General features: G+C 41.3%; 1 protein-coding gene across 1 annotated transcript; it reads right to left on the bottom strand.

Annotated features, from left to right (window-relative positions):
• Positions 1-882: 882 nt before the first annotated feature.
• Positions 883-21,027, bottom strand: LOC101848140. The gene is made up of 2 exons (XM_005106963.3): positions 20,921-21,027; positions 883-15,006 (listed from the first exon to the last, which is right to left on the bottom strand). Exon 2 carries the CDS (start codon positions 14,955-14,957, stop codon positions 3,381-3,383), a length of 11,577 nt encoding a protein of 3,858 aa, XP_005107020.1. The 5' UTR covers positions 14,958-15,006; positions 20,921-21,027; the 3' UTR covers positions 883-3,380.
• Positions 21,028-21,069: the final 42 nt, after the last annotated feature.

Below are 21,069 nucleotides of genomic sequence, written 5' to 3' on the forward strand. Positions count from 1 at the left end.
CCTGTGGCCCAAATAAGGTAAGGGAGGGGGGTTTAGCTTATTTAGGCCATATGTGGCCTAAATAAGGTCACCCATATATAAAAGTCATATGAGCGCCAAGGGGTGGAAGTCAACAGAAAAGTTCAAACAGGGAATCTTTTTAGAAAAAATAAGAGTTCCTCTCTTAAGATCTTACTTTATTCCCTCACAGCAACTACTATAATTCTCCTATTCCACTGGGATGCTGATTCTTCTTAGGAACTTCTGCAAGAAGTGGAGCGTAAAGCTTAACATTAACAAAGTCCATGAACAAAGGAAAAAATAATTACATGTAGGCTAACGGTAGGTACTCTGAAAAACATAAAAATTTGACAAAGCAAGGAAGCACCTTATAATTACAGTGTCATACAGTCACAATAACAGTACATTGTTTAGTTGTTGTTGCTTTTTTAAAGTTTTAGTAGAGGTTTTACGGCGCTCGCAACTGCATAAGGTCATAAGAGCGCCAAGGGGTGGATGTCAACGGAGAAGTCCTTACGTTACAGGGAATCAGACTTACTCTGCTCACCTCTCTAGCTTCATCAGCACAAAGTCTGCATCAACTATCAAGGCACCCCGGAAATAGCGGGTCACAAAAGTGTGACAAACATACAAAAGAAGTAGAGGAAAATGACGATAGTAAGGATTAGGAAAGACAACATTGTTCAATATAATATATCAACAACATTGGCAACAGCATCAACAAACAAACATCTATACATGATAGCCTACATGATGTGTGTTTTTGACTAACCAATCAAGGGTGACGTACCATTGATAGTGCTTTTGATACTGCACTTCCCGAAGGCTGTATTTCGCATGAGCCAAGAAACCAATCTTCGCGAAGGAAAAACACAACCAAACTTTATTATAATACAAACTGAATTTTAATCTGAATCAATCAAGTCAATGCTGTGGCCATTATGTAAAGAGTGTCAACAACATGAGACATTACGAAAGACATCCAAGTTCATCAAGTACAACTACAACATGTAGGCCTACATGATTACCACAGGAACAAGCAGAATAACAGAAACTTGTCCCTCTCGGTTCTTTCTCTCCATCCATATCATTTTCATACATAAAAAAAGAGTGTGATCAGCAATTTACAGTAGCAGACTTTTATGTACATCAAATTACATCAAACTAAAAACTTGCTCATTTCCAAATATAATTTTATACACTGTACAATGCAAGCTTCTAGCAAACGCAAAAAATATTATCCTAAGTTATTTATAGTTGAAAAGCACCAGGATTTTTCTCTTTCACATTCACACGGACCGTTATAATGGGCTAAATTATTAGGTCTAGGCTACAACAACTACTCAACTACACGAAAAATATAAAAAAAAGGCAACAAAATTTTTTATAGCAATGCTTAAAATGTGTGTATGGATCAAGATCTTATTCAAAAGCTCTCAGTCGGTGTAAGCCAAAAGTATTAATTAAAAGATCATAATGTAATCTGCTGGGCATTTTGCGAACTAACAGAAAAATGAAAGAGAATGTGAAAGAAAAAAATTAGAGTAGAGTGGATAGGCAATAAAAAACCAAGTCAGTCTTTATAATAACAGCTTTAACCCTTTCCCTGAGACTGACTAGTAAGAGCTCTTTGATAAAACTATAGCAGTTCTGGCAGAGCAAGAGGTTAAAATCTCTCACTCTCACTGATTGTATATATATATATGTACGTGAAGATCATTAGCTGAAAGTACAAATGGGAATTGTATAAAACATTACAAACGTGTATTATAAAATTTACACCTTGTTTTACCAACAACTAAGTGAAGTGAGAGGTGGATTGAGGAGGACACCACTGCTTGCATGCCACATGGAATGTGTTTTTTCGTCAATATTCTTACACTTTCAATTAATAAGCACAGTCGGGCATGGATAACTCAAAACGCGCCTGGGGTTGACAAATGTGTTCGACAAATCCATAATTCTGGTTAATCAGTAACGAAAAACTAAACAGGATCAGTCGGGGAAAGGCAATCTGTACAAACTATTCGCGATTTAGGATTTGTTTGTGTCCACGTTATCTGTGCCTGACAGTAATCTATAGTAATTGTATGGGTTCAATTCCCTTTAAACACTATGGACAGGTGAGGTTATTGGAAAGGTGGGGCCCCAAAAGAAACATCCAAGTTTGAAAGGACTGAGCCTAGAAATAAAAGAGCCTTCAAAACTGCCCTAGCAAACAAAATACATAAGAACGGACTATAAGGAAACTGAACCAGATTTATATAATATATGTGTACCAAAGCCCAGCATGGTACTCACTAGGTACTCACATGGTACTCACTAGACTAATGGAGATAAGAAAGAGAACCTACCAGCTGCTAACCAAAGGTGACAAGATAATAAAATGAAGAGCCTTACTTTTAGTGTCCTGAGAGAAGAAACTGGTGTCAAAGATTTTTGCCTCGCAATAACTTTAATCTTCATATAATTTGAAAATCATTGAGAACCAACTGGTTTTCATAAATACCAATATTTCTCACAACTAAAATTCACTTGGCTGGGCAAGCAAAATTAAAAACAGATATATATATATTTAATGAGGCAGCAGAGAAAGAAATTCACAATAAAATGCCCCACCCCCTCCCCATATCCAATTTGTTAGGATCTTTTTAACTTATTAAAGAGTCATAAAAAACAAAAACAAAACCCTAATTTGTCAGGGCTTTAAGTTAAATTAATATAACATTACTGTCATCAAACATTCTCTTGACAAACTATTCAAACAGAAAAGTCTATTCACTTTAAACAAAAAAAATGCAATGACATTTCTTGGTCACATGAAACAGATCTAATTAAAAAATTGTGAAAAGGCAACTTTAGAATAGATTGTAGAAGAAATATTTTACAAAACGTTTCTGTGAAGTCAAACAAAATTGTTACTCTACTGCAACTGCCTGTCATTTGTGACAAACTCTACAGTGCCCGTTGGAAAAAAAAAAAAAAAAAAAAAAAGAATCCTAGATCACTACTATGGGAAAACAAGAGAAAAACAAACAATTGATGTAATTAAAGCCAAGACTACACACAAAAACATGGACAAAATCCATTGGAGGCAGCAGTAGCCTGCCGTAACCCCCCCCTCCCCCCATTGACATCTTGAAAAGGATTCATGAATGTTCATCATGTACAGTACAGCGCACAATATGCTTCACAACATTAAAAACAAAATACATGTTAATACTTTTATGTTTTACGAGCAAACAAGGTATTGTTGATCTCTCAATCTTTCACCGACCTAGATCTATACTAATAAAGTGCACAGAGCCCACTTTCAAATGGATGCCCTTTATAAATCTATTGCAATCTTTTATTATCTGCTTCTTACAACTCCTTATAATTTACTCCTTCCATGCATCAGTGGTAATGTTAGTTAAGCAGTCAAAAAATGATCTTTCTCCTTTCTCTTCTCCATCTTTCTTCACCTCCTCCACAGGTACTTTCACTGAGCTAGAAGAAGGTACTGGCATCTGTGAATTGACTCGTGAAGCCTCTGATGGGTTTTGAGAACACATTGATCTACTGTTCCGAGTCCTCTTTCTTGATCGTGAGTTCAGGACTTCAGTACCAGACACCTTTAGAGTAGATGATAGCCGTTTCATGAGTTTAGAAGGGGATTTTGTCTTAAGTGGCGCTTTTCTCTTCAAATCATTGCTGGATTCTTGTTGATTTTCTAGACCTTTGCCTTTTCCAAAAGAAGCTGTTTTAAAACTTTTTAGGATGTTGCATAACTTTGCAGTGTTCAACACAGGTAAATTTTTTACAGACTCATTTTCACGACTGGTGGCTCCAGTCTGATGGGTGCTGGAAGAACTGGAATCATACTGCACACCAGTCTTAACTGATGATATACGTTCTGAAGGGTCAATATCTAATTGTGCACCGCTCCTTGAAGATGTTGCACTTTCTGTAGAATCAACACTGAGCTGTATACGGTTCTCAACAGATGTCCTTATACCTTTAGTCTTGTTATCAGACTGTATAGTGCTGTTAGAGGGCATATCTGAGCACGGCCCTTTTGACACTTCCGCAGTCCTACTGAGCGGCACAGCTTTATTATTCAGCTTCCCTAAGAGCAAAGGATTAAGCTTCATTTTCAACTTGGATAGATCTATAGCTTTTGGCTTGGAAATGAGCGACTGCTCAAGATTCTGATCCTTGATGACCACTTTATCTTGGCGCTGGGTTTCAGAAGAAGACTTCCCCCTACTCTTAGCCTCAAGAGGGATTTCTATTTCTAAACTAGAAAATATACTCTGCATTTTTGTCAAAACACTAGAATCCGAATTGTTTTGAGTAGATCTTTTATCAAATGAGTGTTTTTCTTGGGGAAACACAGACGCTGATGTTTGATCAATCCCTATGTCACTGTTCCCAATATTTAGTTGATTTTTCCTTTTTGTTCTCGTCCTTGGGGTGAAATTGTCAGTTGTGGTACCAGCCTCTTTGCTACAGTTAAGTTCACCCTCAGTTTCTTTATCGAATACACTATGAGAATCATCTTCAGAATCTTCTTTGTTTGTTCCAGCTTTAGTGAGGTAGAAATCCAAGTCTCTTTTGAATTGAGCATCACTTTCCTTTGACACTGACTTCTGTGTTGTCTGCTTATTTGTAGGTGCCATTTTAGCTAGTGCAGCACCCTTCATGAACTGGATTTTGGCTTTCTGAATAGCTGCGATAGTTTTCTCGCTCATTGACAAGTTCTTGGGGCGAGCTCCCTTTTCAACAGCTTGTCTTTCCATTGAGTATCCCTGGCTAGATTTTGGCTTTCCATCACCAAGACATTCGTTGTCATTATCTGACTCAGTGGTAGAAGACTCGGAAACATGTTGTATTTCACCATTTTCCTGAGAAGATCCTTCTTGGTCAGTCTCACCAAACACTCGTTCCATTTCCTTGGACATGCGAACAGCACGGTTCAAAGACACAACAGGAAGCTTTAGCTTGAATCTCAGATCTGAGCTCTCATCTTTCTCTTGCTGCATCTCCCCCTTAGTTTGCGACTGCTTCTCCAACTCAGCTAAAGCAGAAGAGCCCAGCAATCTTTTCCAACTAGGGGATACATGAATATTCTTTTTATTGTGCGAGTCGCACACTTGTGTTTGACAGCTTGCTGGCAGTGGCTGGGTATTAGAGCTTGGTTCAGCACTGTCTGTCAGCAACACATTGCTTTTCTCTGTTTCATTTTGCTTCCCACCATTCAAAACCATATCTTGTTCATCAGAAATAGCAATGGTATCTTCATTGGTCAGCTCCTCTGTACTTCTCATAGAGACATTTCTTGTTCTTCTTGGCCCTTTGAGATTGCCCTCAGATTCTGTAACCAGATCATCCACAACAGACGTTACTGGCCCTCGCATATCACTGACACCAGGTTTATCCATATCCTCCTCCACATCCTCCTCATCAAAAGCAATGACAAGAGAGTGACTAGGTGATGATGCTGGAGAAAACCCTAGGTCGCCGGATGTAAGAACACCAGAAGCTTGAAGTATATCAACTTCTTTAAGATCACTCAGAATGAGCTGTCCCTCATTGGCAAGCTCAGCTGTCCCAAAGTCTTCGCTGGGCATAAGATTATCAGATCCAAATGAATCATTATCACTTCCAGGATACTTTGGATTTTCATCAGTGTCCAAACCAAGAAGTTCTTCCACCTCTTCCTGAGGTATGACACCCACATCTTCACCCTGCAGTTCCTGATCCATCAACATTTCATCTGTTGACTCGAGACATTTTTTGCTAATTGCTGAATTGAATAAACTGTCCTCAACAGTGCTGCATAAAAGAACATCTTTTGAACCCACACTGTTGTTGGAAGCAGGCCCATCACTTTCTCTAGCGATAGCTTTTTCTAAAGGAACATCAGAGGTTCCAGTTACATGCCCATCAAACAGCTCTATTGACTCTACTACAGCCTGAGGTTCTGTCTCACCATTATCTTTACCCTGTAATGTGTTACGAGTTGTTTGACCAGCTGAAACCTCCAATGAAGTGCACTTGCTTTTTTCTTCCACTTGAGCAGTAGCTGGTTGGCTCCCTCTGTTCATGAGGCAGACATTTTGTTCATCCAGCTCCAAAGGAGCACTAGTCACAGTCTTTTGAGAACAGACAGGCTCCTTGCTACCCTCAGCGTCTAATGCCTCAGACATGGATGTCATGGAAGGGTCTTCATGTGCAACATGTTTTCCACCCTCCACATTCTCATTAGAACCAAAATTTAATTCCTCTACAGGAGTAGCAATACAATGTGCATCTACATTTTCAAGAGCAGTAACACCCAACCCATCATCTAGAGCACCACACTCAGTTTGTTCAGCGACTGAAGATGAAGGAATACATTCCGTTTCCATGCTTTCACCAACGTTTTGGTTGTTATTTACTTGGTAATTTTTCAAAGGCCCGTCTCCCTTCTGCTTGATCTCTCCTTCAGTTTGTTTTCTTTTAGATTCCTCTTCTAATTGCTGGGCCTTCTTTTGTAATGATTCTATCATAGAAGCATAAATATCTACAATATCTCTTTGGGGTTTGCGGGTACTTCTTGCTTTGGAAACTTTGAGTGCTTTTCTCTTTTTTCGTTTCCCACATTTCTTACCCGACTTAGACTCCTCAACTGAGTCTTCTCGACTGATCTCAACTGAACTCTTCAACTTTACTACCACTCCTTCCTCAAACTTTCCAGAGAAACCAAGGTTTAAATCTTCAAGCCTGTGCAGAAAGACTCGACATGGGTTCATAGAGCCTGCAAGATTGGACACATTTTCATTCTTTCCAGTAGTATCTTGAGGCAACTTACTGGCGTTGGGTTCAGAGTTTTGATCCATCAAGTCTGACGCATTCTGTTTCATTTTGCTGACCTGCTTGGACATCTGACGCCAGGTAAGTCTTTTAGCTTTTAAGAGCTCCTTGGATGGGGGAGCTTTTCTCTTCCTGCTCACATTTCCTCTTGTAATCCTAAGCTGTTGGCCCACTGGTTTCTCTTCTTGCACCTTTTCAGCAGCAAGTTTAGACTCTTTCCCCTTTTCAATTTTCACATTATCATCTACTGGGGCGTATTCTTCCACAGATACGATGTTAGTATTTTCATCCACTGGTTCTTTCTTTCTTTGTTTATCTTGTGACACCGTATCAGAAACACGCACATGACTATCAAGCAGAGGCTCATCCATATAACCAACATCTTCCGTATCCATTGTGCCAGAGTCATTTTCTTCTCCCTCCTCAGGGACAGTCCCCGACTCTTTATAACCATCTTGATTTTTATGACAAACCTTTTTTCCCAGATTTCTGGCTTCTGGTATTTCATCTTGAGATTTCACAGCTGATGCTCCAGAGTCTGTCGTACTGCTCTCAACAGTGCTGACCTTCACACCAAATATCTCACTGAGGCTGGGCTGTTTTGTACTTGGCAGTGCAGAAGTGACGCTCTCTGACGAATCTTTCAATTCTAATGGACGGACTGAGAGACTAGCAGAAGGTACCAAAGATGCTGATCCAGAAGAAGTGGTAACATTGGTGTTGACCTTTGCTCTGCGATGGATAAGCCTAGGAACTCTGATTTTGCCATTTCCAGAGCCAGCCGTCTGAGCAAACTTTTGACTCAGATAATCTGCAACAGACCCAACAGAACTTTTCTCTCCATTGTAATCTGTAACAAGATCACTTACAGCCGTCGGTACAAGTGTAGGTAGGCTTATCTTGTTCCTGTTCTTCAAAGAAGTTTTCTTCCTCTTATGAGGAGAGATATACTTTCCTAAGGCTCTAGTATCAGCCAGCCTGTGGGCCGTTGGGTTAAATCTATGTTTGTGAACAGCTTTAATAGCTGGGGAGATGGGGACGAAAGTCAGAAGGGTTTCTGGAGATTCATCCACCCCAATGTCAATCTCTATATCACTGGTAGGACTTGGTGGTCTCATAGATAGCTTGGTTGGTAAATTTTCAGCCACAATATCTTTGGCTAGCTTTGGCACAGAAACACCAGACTCATGCAAAGGTGTGTGCTCTAAAGTCTTTCCCAGAGATGAACATGTGGGAGCAGAGCTGATAAGAAAACCAGTGCGAGACTTATCTTTATCAGAATTTACCTGTGTGCTGCCAACTTCCACCTTTCCCAGTTGATCCACCGCTGCCAGACTATTTCCACAGTCATGTTCAACACCAATCTGGTCCACACCAGTCACTTTCAAGTTTATTTTTGACTGCACAGGCACTCCATCACCTCTACCAAACCAAATGGCTTCACTGTCATTTCCAGAGATTTCATTTAATGCTATGTGGGGTTTGACAAAAGCAGTTTCAGTGATTTCTGCAGAGGATAATTTTCCAGTCTCAGGCACAGAGATCATCAATGATTGCTTGGAAAGTTCAAGTACAGATGATTTACTTGGAATGCTATCCTTAGATTTAGAGGCTCCAGACAATTTGGGACCCATATTAGAATGTGTTGGTTCCACAGTCATCAGGCTGTTGGCTAAGCTTACAGTAGGTGATGAAATTGATGACAAGCTGACTGAAGATGATAAAACAACTTGAGACACTGATGAAGTCAAAGATGGCGTAGACACATTTGAAAAAGAAAATGGCACAGTCAAAGAAACAATAGGTTCTGTGGTGCTGGCCACTATGGGTAAAGCTGTAGAGAGTTGAACACTTGATGCTGTGGAGGAGTTAACACTTATATCAGAACTCGACAGAAGGGCAGAGTCTATCACAGACACTGCTGAGGTGGACTGAACGGCTGCGGAAGTCTCTATATAGGAGCAGGAAGAAGTGAACAACACCTCTGTATCCACTACAGCCTTTATATTTTCATTTTCAACCTTTCTCTTCCTCCTTTTCTTTTTTCTCAGCTTTGCTTCCACTGGAGGAGCGAGAGCTAGCCAAGAGGGAAGAGCAGGGGTTTCCTGGGTGAGACGCTGCCTTAACGAATCCACCAGGGAGGATATTTTCGCATTCCCTTTATCAGTGCCACTTATTAAACCCGAAGACTCCACACTGGGTGTTTGTAATGAGGTCTCAGAAGTCGTCTGTTCTGTGTCTCCATCCAGAGCATCAGAGTCACTGTCTTCGCTTGACACCAAGGAGTCAAGGGACTCAGGAAGATCTGAGGGCGGGGACATGAGAGGTGATTCTGACCTCTCTGATGCTTTATCTCCCATCTCTTCTGCTGGTTCCTGCTCACCTTCCATGAAAGATGCTACCGGTCCAGTAACTTCCATTTTATTTTGTTCAGACTCTGCGCTTTTCCCAGAATGTTCCACAACTGATATTTTCAGTTGACCGTCACCATTAAGATTCTTTATTGCATCCCCGCATAGAGAGGCTTGTTCTACCTCCTGTCCATTATTGTCCTCACCCACACAAACAAATGCAGAACCATTTTGGATATCTCTCTCACTTTCTCTTCCCTCAGTAGGCACACTATTCACAGCTTCCACTGAACTGTGCTGAACGGCTGAATTAAGTCTTTCAGTAGACAACTGAGACTTGTCCATCTGAACATGATCAAAATAGTCATCCACAGGTTCCTCCTTTACTCTCACAGAAGCTATAGGATCGGGAGCAGTTGAAGTAGCATCTGTATTACAAAGCTGCTGGGTTGCCTGTGCAGGCAAAGAGTCAGTCCATTCATTCTCTTCAACTCCATGCATACTGCACTCATCATCATCAGGAGGTTCTAGTTTCACCTTTGGCAAACCACCCATTTGATGGGACATGAAAGACCTCTGTTCTTCATTATTAGCAAGATCATACTCACAATGTCCAGCCTGTGTTTCATGAGGAACATTGAGCTCAAGAGGCCTTTTGGGAGAGCTGGTCACGGACCCTTCTCCCACTACAGAATCATGAATGTTCTCAGACAAAAGAAGCTCCTTCAGTTTTTCAGTGTACGCGGAATCACTAATGTCATTGCAATTATTTAGCACTTCCCTCTCGGCTGGACAGTTGGATTCCTTGACCATAGAAGAGTGGATTTTGAAGCTATTTTCAAAATTATCCAGCGCAGTAGACCCTGCACGAGAGGCCCTTTGAGGAATCTTCAGTTGGTGTCTACGAGCCTGCATACTGCTCCCAAACTCTGAAGTTAGGAGGCCCAGCGAAACAAAGGCACTTGACTCAGCGTCCAGTTGATCTGCTCTAACCCCGGAACTCAAAACAGGCTCTTGGCCTCCAGTGACCAGTCCTACAGAAAATGGAGTTTCATCAACACCTTCTACACAGATCTTGTCATCCTGTGACTTACTTGTCATTACCAGTTTCTCTGATCTCTCTCCCATAACTGCATCAAACTCAGCCTCATCGTCATTCTCCACTTCTGCACAGTCAATTTCAATGTCCACTTTTTTATCTATTTTCCACTGACTTGGAGCAGCTTCTGTCCGTTTTTGTGCCTCTCTTGAATAACCTACGATGTTATGACAATGTTTCTTGTAGTTCTTTTCTGTGAGTTCTTTCGTTTGAAAAGGGGCTTCTTTGCGCAAAAACATAGCTTTCTTGTTTTCTCTCGTAAAATAGAGCAAGTGCCTCGCACAGGAACGCTCCTCCTTTTCAAAATCTATCACAGCTTTCTTAATGTACTCGACATCTTCAACATCAAACTGAGTACGTGTGCCTCCAATATTAAAGAATGGAATAAGGAATGCCCTTCCTGAACCTTCACTTTCAAAAATATTAAACTTTACATGAACTTTATGTCCAGCCAGGATGTTGGGACAATAAATATCTTTTCCATGTGTAATACTGTCGTCTTGCTTCAATTTAGGATAATCTTTGATAGCCAGATTTGCAGACTTCACAAGATTGTCTACATTCATGCTGGTCATTATTTTCTTTTTTCTGTCTCTCACTCTTTTCTCTTTCTTCTTTGACTGTCTGGGAAAGTCTGAAAGACTCTTCTCTGCTACAGGCCCAGCGACTGGACTCTCTTTCACAAGAACATGGTCTTGTTTTACACTGGGAGTCTTCATTTTCTTTGAATTGGTGAACTCTTTATCAGGGAGATACTTGTCCACTAATGATATGGTTCCTCTACATGGCCGAAGACTCCTACTTAAATCTCCAACACCTAACTGGGCTTTGTAGACTTCCCGCATGGCTTGTTCTTCAAATCTCTGAAACATTTCTTCTGCAGTCTCATTTCCAACTTTCACTAAAGAGGTTGCTTCAGGAACTTCTGTTGTTCTTGTCTCAACAGAAAGGCTGTCTCTGTTTGCAGGTTCTGAAATAGACCACTCAATCTCATTGCTACGATCCTTTTCGGGTTGTGGTATTACATGTGGTGTTTTTCGCCTGGACTTTTGTTTCACTTTTTCGGATTGGTCTCCCAGTTTTATTTTAAGTTTAATACCCTGAGAACCAGCAACAACAGTGGAGGAAGGGGTGCCCGGACGCTTTGAAGCCGCCTTCTTTTGAGAGTCCAGCTGAACCGAATTTTGCCCAGTTGAAGACGCGCAAACTTGGTCCATAGATACCTCCCCCTGACCAAACTCTTCGGTCTCCATCACTGAACGTGAATTCGGTGACTTCTGTTCCGTCTCAGACAACACAGGCAAAGAATGTCTCTTTTCTTGAGCCCCTTCAAATGAAATATGTTGTAGAGGTTTCTCAAAATGAAGTGTCAACGTCGGTCCTGTTTGCTTGGCCAAGCTCTGCGTAGGTGAGCAAGGGACACTAGAGGCTGTGTCCGACTGTCCTGTCTCAGTGTCAGAGCATGACACGGGAGCATCAGACATTATCTTGGAATGCTGATGTGAGCTGCCAGCCCCTTTAGGCTTAGGGCGTGGTAACACTAAAGTCAGTTTTTCTTCTGACAAGGAAGGGGAGAGGGTAACATGTTCCCCTGATTTTATGTGCACCAGCGCATGTTTATCTGTTTCTGATTCAGATGTCTTGGATTCAGAGTTATTTCTTTTAACGTTATGGTTATCATTTTCACTCACAACTTTTGACACCATGGGTGTGAACGTTTTTGATTGTTGTACCCACTTCTCAATATAATTGCTAGGCAAACCATCTTGTGGTAAGAGAGCAGAATTTGACCCAATGTCAACTTCAAAAGACTCAGTGGTCACATGATCAGCAATCGCTTCAGTCCTTTGAACTGCTCTAATGCTTGTAGTCATTTCTTTGTTGTCCAGAACAGGGTTTCTGCTGACTGAAAAGGGAGAACTGATGTTATGAAGAATGTGGCTGTTGGGTTGACTCTTTCGAGCCTCGTTGGCATCTGTAATCACATTTGCTGTACTCATAACTGCACTGTCCTTCTCAACAGGTGAGCTATCTACAATTTGAATTTGTTGTTTCCCTAAGTGCGAGTTGATAAGTTGCACTAAAGTATGTCTAGTATCAAGATTCCCAGTTCTTGGCTGGAAAAGAGAACCAGAAAGTTGGCCTGATGATGGTACTAATGGTAGCCTGTAAGGAGTTGGGTCTGTCTGAGGCAAGACAGAATTCTCACTCTGGGCTTTCATCCTAATTGAATGAGGAGTTGTATTCCAACCGTTTAACAGAGACACAACATTCTTAGGTTTTGGATGGCTAGTCAGTGGACCAATAGGTTGAGTCACTATGACAGTGTTGGAAGTCTCAGTCAAGTTTGCAGATGATGCAGATGCAGACTGAGAAGGAGGAGGCTTTACTTTAATAATTACTTTTCCAGGCACACTCATGTCTAATTGCTCAGCATTTTTCAAAATTTTGAAAAGAGAATTTGGGCTGCACGCCCTCTGTGACTGTTCTTTATTCTCTTTATGAGATACTTGGGTAGGAGTAACCGATATGCTATTTGTGTGTGCAGGGGAGAATCTAGGTTGAGAGGAGGAAGGTGGTGTTGAAACTGTGGAACCAGACTGTCTTTCACAGTCCAGATCCACAACATGAATATGTGAGGAGCTGGTTGTACACACTGGTCTATTAGGAACTGCACAGCTTTCGGTAGTCCGAGGAATCCAGTTTGGTAGCAAGCTATAAGTTAGCTTGCCTTCCTTATTGACTTGAGCACATGAAGAAGATGATGAATTAACAGTTTTGCCTACTGAAGGACTTTGTAAGGGGGAAGATACAGAGGGCTTCAAGAACACTTTTGGCTTCACACTCTGTACTACTGCATTAGGAGAAGACATAAGAAGAGAAGGTTTAGAAATAAGAGGAACTGTATGCCTAACAGAAGCAGAGTGAGCTACAACAGGAGCTGACTTTGCAGAGGATGCACAAACATGTGAAGTGGGAGGCCTGGGCTTAGATACTGGAACAACAGTTCTGCTGACCGCTACTGGTCTTCCTTGTGCCACTGCCTGCCCTGCAAGAACAATAGCATACATCTGGCCCTGAATCTCAGAGAAAATGACTTTGCCTGGATTGACTTGATCTTTGGAGCCCACATGCTGGAGGATCGATGTTGACTCATTTGACGTCAATAAATGTCCTGTTCCTGATAATGCAGGAGGTGATGTCATAACAGCAGATGCTGGATTATGGACGGACTGTGAAGGGGAAAGAACTGTTTGTGGAGAGCTGGAAGTACTTGTCGAAAATGAGTGACTGATGGGATTGAATTTGGAAGGAGCTATGTTGATTAAAACACCACCTCTCGATGACGCTTCTATTACTTTAGACTTCTTAGTGTTCCTTTTATCAGCAGACTGAGGTCCTCCTCTACTATGCTTCTGGGAAGACTTGCCTGTGATCATCACCTCCTCACTTAATGACAATGTTGGTTCCTTTGGTGGAGGATACCAGTCCACAATTCCACGGCCTTTGAAACACATGATACAGGTACATTCTTTCTCACTGAGATCTGAAGAGTGACTGTTCAGAATTTGATTGCCTTGATCACGATGGCAATTCGAGTGCTGTTCAGATGCTTGCTCATCTACCACTTTTGTACCCACTCTGATCTCCCGAATAGTTTCGGTAAAACTGTCAGGCTCCTCACATTTTGTTCTACATGGAAATGGACCAGCTAATTTTGGAGCAGGGAAGTGTAACACTGGAGGAGGGTGACAAGGCACAGAACTAGTTGTCGTCTGAGAGCTCAGTAAAGGTTGTGAGATACAGCTGGCAGCAACAGGATCAGTTCTGCTCATAGTTTCAATAGATTGTGCACTTGAAGAAACAGTGAAGGGAGTGTAGTTTGAAGACACAAATACAGCTTCAGACCAGATTCCCCCACCCTCTGCACCTAAATGCACTGTTTCATACCCCTTCTGCATCTCCAGCCCAGACACTGTTGGGAACGTTGACCCTTGACTTGTGTCAGGCTGACTATACGGAGTCTGAGCCAACGAAGTGAGAGGCTCAGTCTCTGACCGGTTGATATCTTGTGAACTAACACGACTGACTTTGGGATCTGAGGGACAAAAGGATAAGTCTCTGACTACAACAGGTAGGTCTCCGTAGTAAATCTCTTTCTTGGCAAAACTCTCTTGGTAATGAGAAGAAGCAGTGATCACCATGCTACTTGAAACAGGCTGCGTGGATTTCATATGGTGCGGCCCTTGAGGATTCTCAACGGGTGCAACTACAGATGGGTGATGCGCTTGAGAAGGTGAAGAAAACCAAAGAGGTTTCAAAGAAGACACATTTGACATGCTCCGAAATGAAGACTCTGAGGTATGATGAAAGACTTGCTTTTGACTGTGTTCAGCTTCCTGGGAGCTTGTGACACATGATGCCGGCTCTTCGTTACCTCGTTCTGTGGAAACCCTTGGGGATTTCAGGGAGCGGGCAGACAGCACAGTATGAGCCCCTTCTCCATCATACTCATCAATGTAGTCATCCCCACTTCCATTATCCTCCAATGATATGATGAAATGATTATCCTCATCATCATCATCCTCATTATTGCTAGCTTCACTGTCTTTGCCAAGTACAGACACCGGACAAAGGTTTCCAAAGCTCTCCATGGCAGATGTATCCATAAAGTCATGTAAATCACATGTCTCTGGCTACTTGGAAAAAACGCCAAACCTGTAAATAGACAAATTAAAAACACGATTTTAAACAAAGCTCAACAAAGCCTAACGAGAACGACTAAAAAAAACCCCAATTACTAGAAAATAGTTAATCCTCATATTCGGACTTACTGAACTCCTTCAAAATCCAAGAAACCTTTACATGTACTTTTAATGTGATAGGATTATAAATTTGCTTTTTGAACTTCCATACCATCCATCTGACATGAAATGGCATTCTGCTATTTGAATTTGAAGTACAGAAGCATGCAAAATTACAAAGACTAACGGGAAAATGATGTGGACACAACTGAATCGCACCATGAATTGGAAGTTAACTGACATAGAATCATAGAAGAAATTACAGATCCAGGCTGACGTGATACAAAGGGACATCTTCAAGACAGGCTAGCTGTAGGCCTCTATACTGTGAAATCTCTATGTGGTGAAAAATCATGTTTCCCTAGTAAAGAGCCAAAACAGAAAACAGTTCGTTGCATGAGACAGATTTCATTTCACACTTCCAAATGTCTGGCATTTGTTTGAAAGTTCATTAAAGTTAAATGTTAATCAATTGAAGATAGCAAACGTTTTAAGTAGAGCTGTACCCCGATAGCAAACCTGCTCGTGCTCCAAAGCCTCTAGTTCAAGTCTCAAGCCTCAAATCACTAGGGCAAATCATCAAATCAAATCACTAGGATGATAAGTTGAGTCTAGCCTAGCTTCAAGTCCACACAAACCAGCAACCCGCGAAGCCACTCGTGTCAGACCCCCTAATCCTCCCCACCCTGCTTGCAATCTGCGAAGATGTCAAACAAAGAGAGAGGGGGGGAGAGAGAGACCCCGCTTTCAGTGTCACTGCACGACAGAGCTGGAGTCTGCTCAATTAATCAAAGGCTAGCGAGCAGTGGATGGCCGTCAAGTCTCAAATCTCGCTCGCAGCACAGCAAGTCCCATGACTTGCTTTGCAGCCCATGTTTTGCTTTGTGTCCCATGACTTGCTCGCAGCCCAGCAAATCTCTGGGCTCCCATGATTTGCTTTGGCTCCCATCAGTAGCGGCTCGTGGTTTATAGAACTGACCGGCCGTCATTCACGTCGACTATTCCTTTCCTTCACAACACACACACACATTTTCTCTCTCTCTCTTTCTCTCCTTATTTTATACCCATACTTTCGCCATCCCCACCCCCTCCCCCACTCACATACACCACTGTAAACATTGTAATATACTGTGAAAGAGCTAAAATATGCGGTAGTGTCAAGAAACAATATTATGAATAACATATGATGGAAGTTACTGAGATTAATAGAAACTGACTTGATTGGCACAGAAAAACAAACACTACTAGGCCAGAAAACAAACTGAAAGTGAGAGGCAATAAACTGCAGGTCCTGGCCTTCAGTACAGTACTTTACTCGTACTTTCTACACCCCTACACAAAATATCGACGTGCACTGGACCTGTTAAATATATGTAATAAGAACTGATGACAAAAAGTTAATTGATACTGTACCAGTGACGCTGTCCCAAGCAGATCAAGTCTACAATCAGATAGTATACAATGCTGGACAAAGTTAGCACACAACAGTTTCCGATCATTATATCATCAAATTTTTTTCTTCAACGCACTTCTCACTTCTCAGAACAGAACACTGTGTTGTAACAAAGTGGGGAAGTGTGTCAAATGCTAATTATAGAACTTGGTGTCTAGCTGGGATGACGGTGGAAAAGGGGAGGGAAGGGAGGGGGTAGGCCTGGCCCAGACTCTGACAGCCGAGTGCCTATCGCTCCTCGTTAAAATTCTCCTTATATATCTTCACTAGACAATTCCTCCTTCAGCCGGCCAGACTCCTATGGGCCAGGTAAGTTATTAGAGGGGAGAAAACGATGAGTAAATGTCAAACAGGAACTATAGGTGGTTAGAAGGTCAATAAACAAAAAAGAGTAGTGCCATGCTGACAATAAATGTTCTCATAGTAATTAGAGAAAGGCTGAATGATAAATACATGTTTTGCTGATAAAATAATACATGTGTCTGTGCTGCTCAAGACAGTCTCAATCTTAATTATTATTTTGTAAGCTACAAAGAGGCCAATTTGGCAATTTAAGGGATGCCTTTATTCCTTCTCAGGGCTGTCGATGGATTTGTCCATGGGACTGACGTCATCGCTAGGCCAAAGCCCGCCGTGTGTTTGGCTTCGTATGTAGTAGCCTACGAAGTTCCGCGAAGTGACGGCTTGATGGGAGGGGAGACAATTTAAAGTTAAGAGCCGGCGTGATAGCAAACGTGAAGGATTGAGGTTCTGTCGCGACAAATAAACAGCAGTGAATCTCACTTCTCTATTTGAGCGCCTTCAAATTAGCAAGGCGCTTTTTGAATGTTGATACATGTTTGTTTGGATTTACTTGAAACTGAATGAAAATCATCATCAGCTATAAATCTCCTGTCAACAGTCCAGCCGAAAAAAATCTGACCAGCACCACCGGTCTTGCCCAGTTAACAAACCGCCCCTGGCTCCCATGACTTGCTCGCAACCTGGCAAGCCACTTGCTGCAGAAACGAGCAGCAAGACCGCTTACAGTGTGAACTCTGACCCGTGGAGGAAGGGAGAGGCTGTGCTTGTTTTGGTGCAAGGCGTAGAGAGCCGAAGCTATTTTTAACTTCCAGCTGTTGATCAGCTGAGCGAGTGGATGAAGTGAGAGGAAGCGTTGTATTGTAGTAACAGAGACCTAGGTTTCTGGTAGTAATAAGTAGACTTAGATTACCTAAGAATGGAAAACTCCAGGGGTCATTGCGATTGGCTTTTGTATCGTCATATATATGTAGCCTATTTTGTACATGTTTTACACTCCCAATGACATAATACAGAACATTAAGGAGACAGGCTAGGCCTAGTTCAACCCAATGTCAGGGCCAACCTGGACTGAGAGGGAACAATGCCCCAGCAGAAAGATGGAGGTTCTCAGTAAAAATTTCTTCCCGTACGGGAATCGAACTGAGGTCTTTTGCATGCTACAACGAAGAGCTGGCCTGTGCACATTTAAAAGAAAACAAAAACGGCCTTTGCATCGTAAGAATATCCGATCCACTTGATTTGATGTTATTTCCTTAGCTTTAAAGTTACTGCAAATGGAGCAGTTGGGTGTATAGTTTTCATTGGAAAAAAACTTTATAGTGTGTTAATAAAATGTTTGCTTCTTGACAGGCTGGGTAAAAGATCATGCCACTGCCTGGAGTTGAGTTGATAATAGTCCACAGGGTAAAAATACTTTTTATTCAAAATCAATACAGACAGTTTAACCACTAATAGACAGTCGAATTCGTCGGGACTGGCCTTGGTAGGTTTAAAAGGATCCGTAGTTCGAGGGATCTTACAAAAGATTAAAGAAAAAAGCGGGACCACAGGCACATTTCAACGAATGCGTGATTTCGAGTCTTCTGTGTTTGACCTATCCGAACAGTATAGTCCTAGTTATGTTCAGGAAATTTGAGTACTGGATTTAAAATTATAAACGACAGATCCAGACAAAATAATAAGTTATTATGGTGTTGAAGATAGGCAAACAAAAATTCTGAAAATAATACCAAGTGACCCGGCCTTTAACTCACTTGAAGCCCACTGCAGGACGCCCTACGGGCTCGGTGGCCTAATCCCCTATATTTAAGGGATGCGCTGCATCAATCGATATCACCAGTGTTTTTATGTTACAGACTGCAGAGGAAGCAGTGAGCCAAGAGTTGACCCACTTGTTTCCCTTCGTAAAATTTTTTAGAGAAGATAACGATACTTTTAGTATGTAACGGACTTTAGAAGCCAGTCACTCCTGAATTGAGATGATTTTATTATAAATTCTAAATTGGGTGAAAAAAAAATTGTGTAACCCCCAGACATTGACATTTTATTATATTGTGATAAAATTAAAACCTATATATATATTCTGATAAATTTTCTAAGGCAGTTTTCTTCTTCTGGGAGAGCATTTAATTTTTCCTTATTTCTTTAGTGGCATTTTAAAAATTAATAACGATAGCTTTCACATTTTCTTTTGTTATTAACGATTCAATATACCCCAAAACTGTCAGGCTGCATGATGGTTGGAGGGTGTAAAATAGCTCAGACTCGAGAGAGTTTAAAAGTCAAATAAGATGGAAAGTGGTTGCATTGATAGTGTGTATAGATGCTGTCTGATCTTTTCCCAAAGTGTAGAGCCAATTCATTTACATTTACAGGTTGTAATTGGTTTCAATGGTTCAGCATTCTCTTACATGGCTATGGTTCCAATTGAAGTTTTGTTTTTTGTTTTTGTAAAGTGTTTTACGGCGCTCGCAACTGCATAAGGTGAGCGCGCTGGACACACTTAATATTTTCAGTTGGTAGGAAATTTGGAATTTTGCCCGGGTGGCGGCCGAAGCCTACTCTTATCGATTTTAGACCACCAATGGATCTTTAACGTGCGCAACTGGCACACGGGCCCTCCGAGATTTTTTGCCCTCGTCCGAGAAGGCTAGGTGTAGATCTTTCCTACCAGAAGATCAGGGGTGTGGCAGAAAGACAGTGAGCAGTAAGGAGGAGCCAAGGAGTAGCACAGTAGCAAGGTAGCAGAAAGAGTCAGGAGCCCAGAGGAGGGGGCAAAGGAGGTGACGGGGTGGGGGCAGAAAGTGGAAATGAAAGCAGACAACAGAACATTGATAGAGAAAGAGAGTGAAAGGAGGTGAAAGGAGACAATTTTAGAAGAAAATTTTTCGGCCGCTACCCAGATTCGAACCCGGGACCTTTGAATGAGAGGCCAACATCTTAACCTCTAGGCCATAAGAGCCCCCTCCTATTGAAGGGTTTTACTTTTATATTATAACTAAATTCATAGAACAAGAGCTCAGGGGCTTGCTGTAATTATAGTGCCAGGATCCCACTATTCAAGCACTAGACCTGGGGGACAGTTACGTTTCACAACTAGCCCTCCCTAAAGAAGGCATTATAATGCCTCTCAGGTGCCCTTGGCCTAAAAAAACAAAACTTGAAAGGTAATTTAATTTCTATTGAATGGCCAACACTTTCGATACGAATTATAATATTATTTCATTTTAAGATATATTCAATTCACAATTCTTTTATTGTAACTCTTTCTCTCTATATGTGTATACAAAGGGAGCTATAGGCTCGCTGCTTTTATTATATTTGGACAAAAATAAAAATAAATTCATTAAAAAAATAGAGACAGATCACATGTGATTACGATGAAAGTTCAGAAGGCCTGCATTCAGCATCATACAAGTGTACATTTTGTTAAAAAACACATTTTTTTCAGGTCCTGAAATCATCTTATTAGTTTCAAGTTTAGTGAAGCAAAACAGTTATTTCTGTTGCCCTTTTTAAAAAAATGTTCTGCTTCTTAAGTCTACATTTAAAAATTAAAAGTGTCACAACCACCAGAGTAGCCAAGAAGAGTCTTCCTCAACAAGGGACCACAATTTAAAAGAAAATTTAAATCATGCCCTTGTCATGATACAGATTACCACTATTCTTGTTTTACAAGTCAATACACTCCCTTTTGCTATTTAAAGTAAGTAGATTCTTACTAGATCTACAATTCTACTAGATCTAGATCTACAAATCAAGAGAAAGAGTTTTAAAAATCCCAGCCGAACACAGCCTACTGACGTCACACCCCTTTTGGTTGAGCTCACCAGGTCATTTAGGCCAACTGGACCTCCTCTCCAGGTCCAAGCAGAGTCAATAAGAAATAATATTCGGGTACTGACAGTTAATGTTATAAACATGATCAAAGATTTTAAAATAATTCTCCATAGTGACCACGGTCTCCAGTTCCGACGAGTACCTTGCCTTAGCCTAAAAAGATTTTTAGAACAAGTTTTATCAAAAAAGACGTTGGCAATATTTCTGACAATTTCGTGGACGAAATACTTACCTTCAAAAATCGAAATCACATCCGTAACCAAGATGTAAGGACAAAAGGTTCATTCATTTATCACGAATAGTTTTTTTTTCAAATGGAAACTGGGTTCATAAGCCAATATGGCGGGTAAGATCTAGTCTGCAATACAAAGTATACAAACG

This window comes from Aplysia californica, unplaced genomic scaffold (assembly GCF_000002075.1).
Source record: "Aplysia californica isolate F4 #8 unplaced genomic scaffold, AplCal3.0 scaffold00566, whole genome shotgun sequence".
NCBI lineage: Eukaryota > Metazoa > Mollusca > Gastropoda > Aplysiida > Aplysiidae > Aplysia > Aplysia californica.

What these genes read in the sequence shown, in the direction of transcription:
- LOC101848140 (XM_005106963.3), bottom strand. Translation starts at nt 14,957, where the DNA reads ATGGATACATCTGCCATGGAGAGCTTTGGAAACCTTTGTCCGGTGTCT.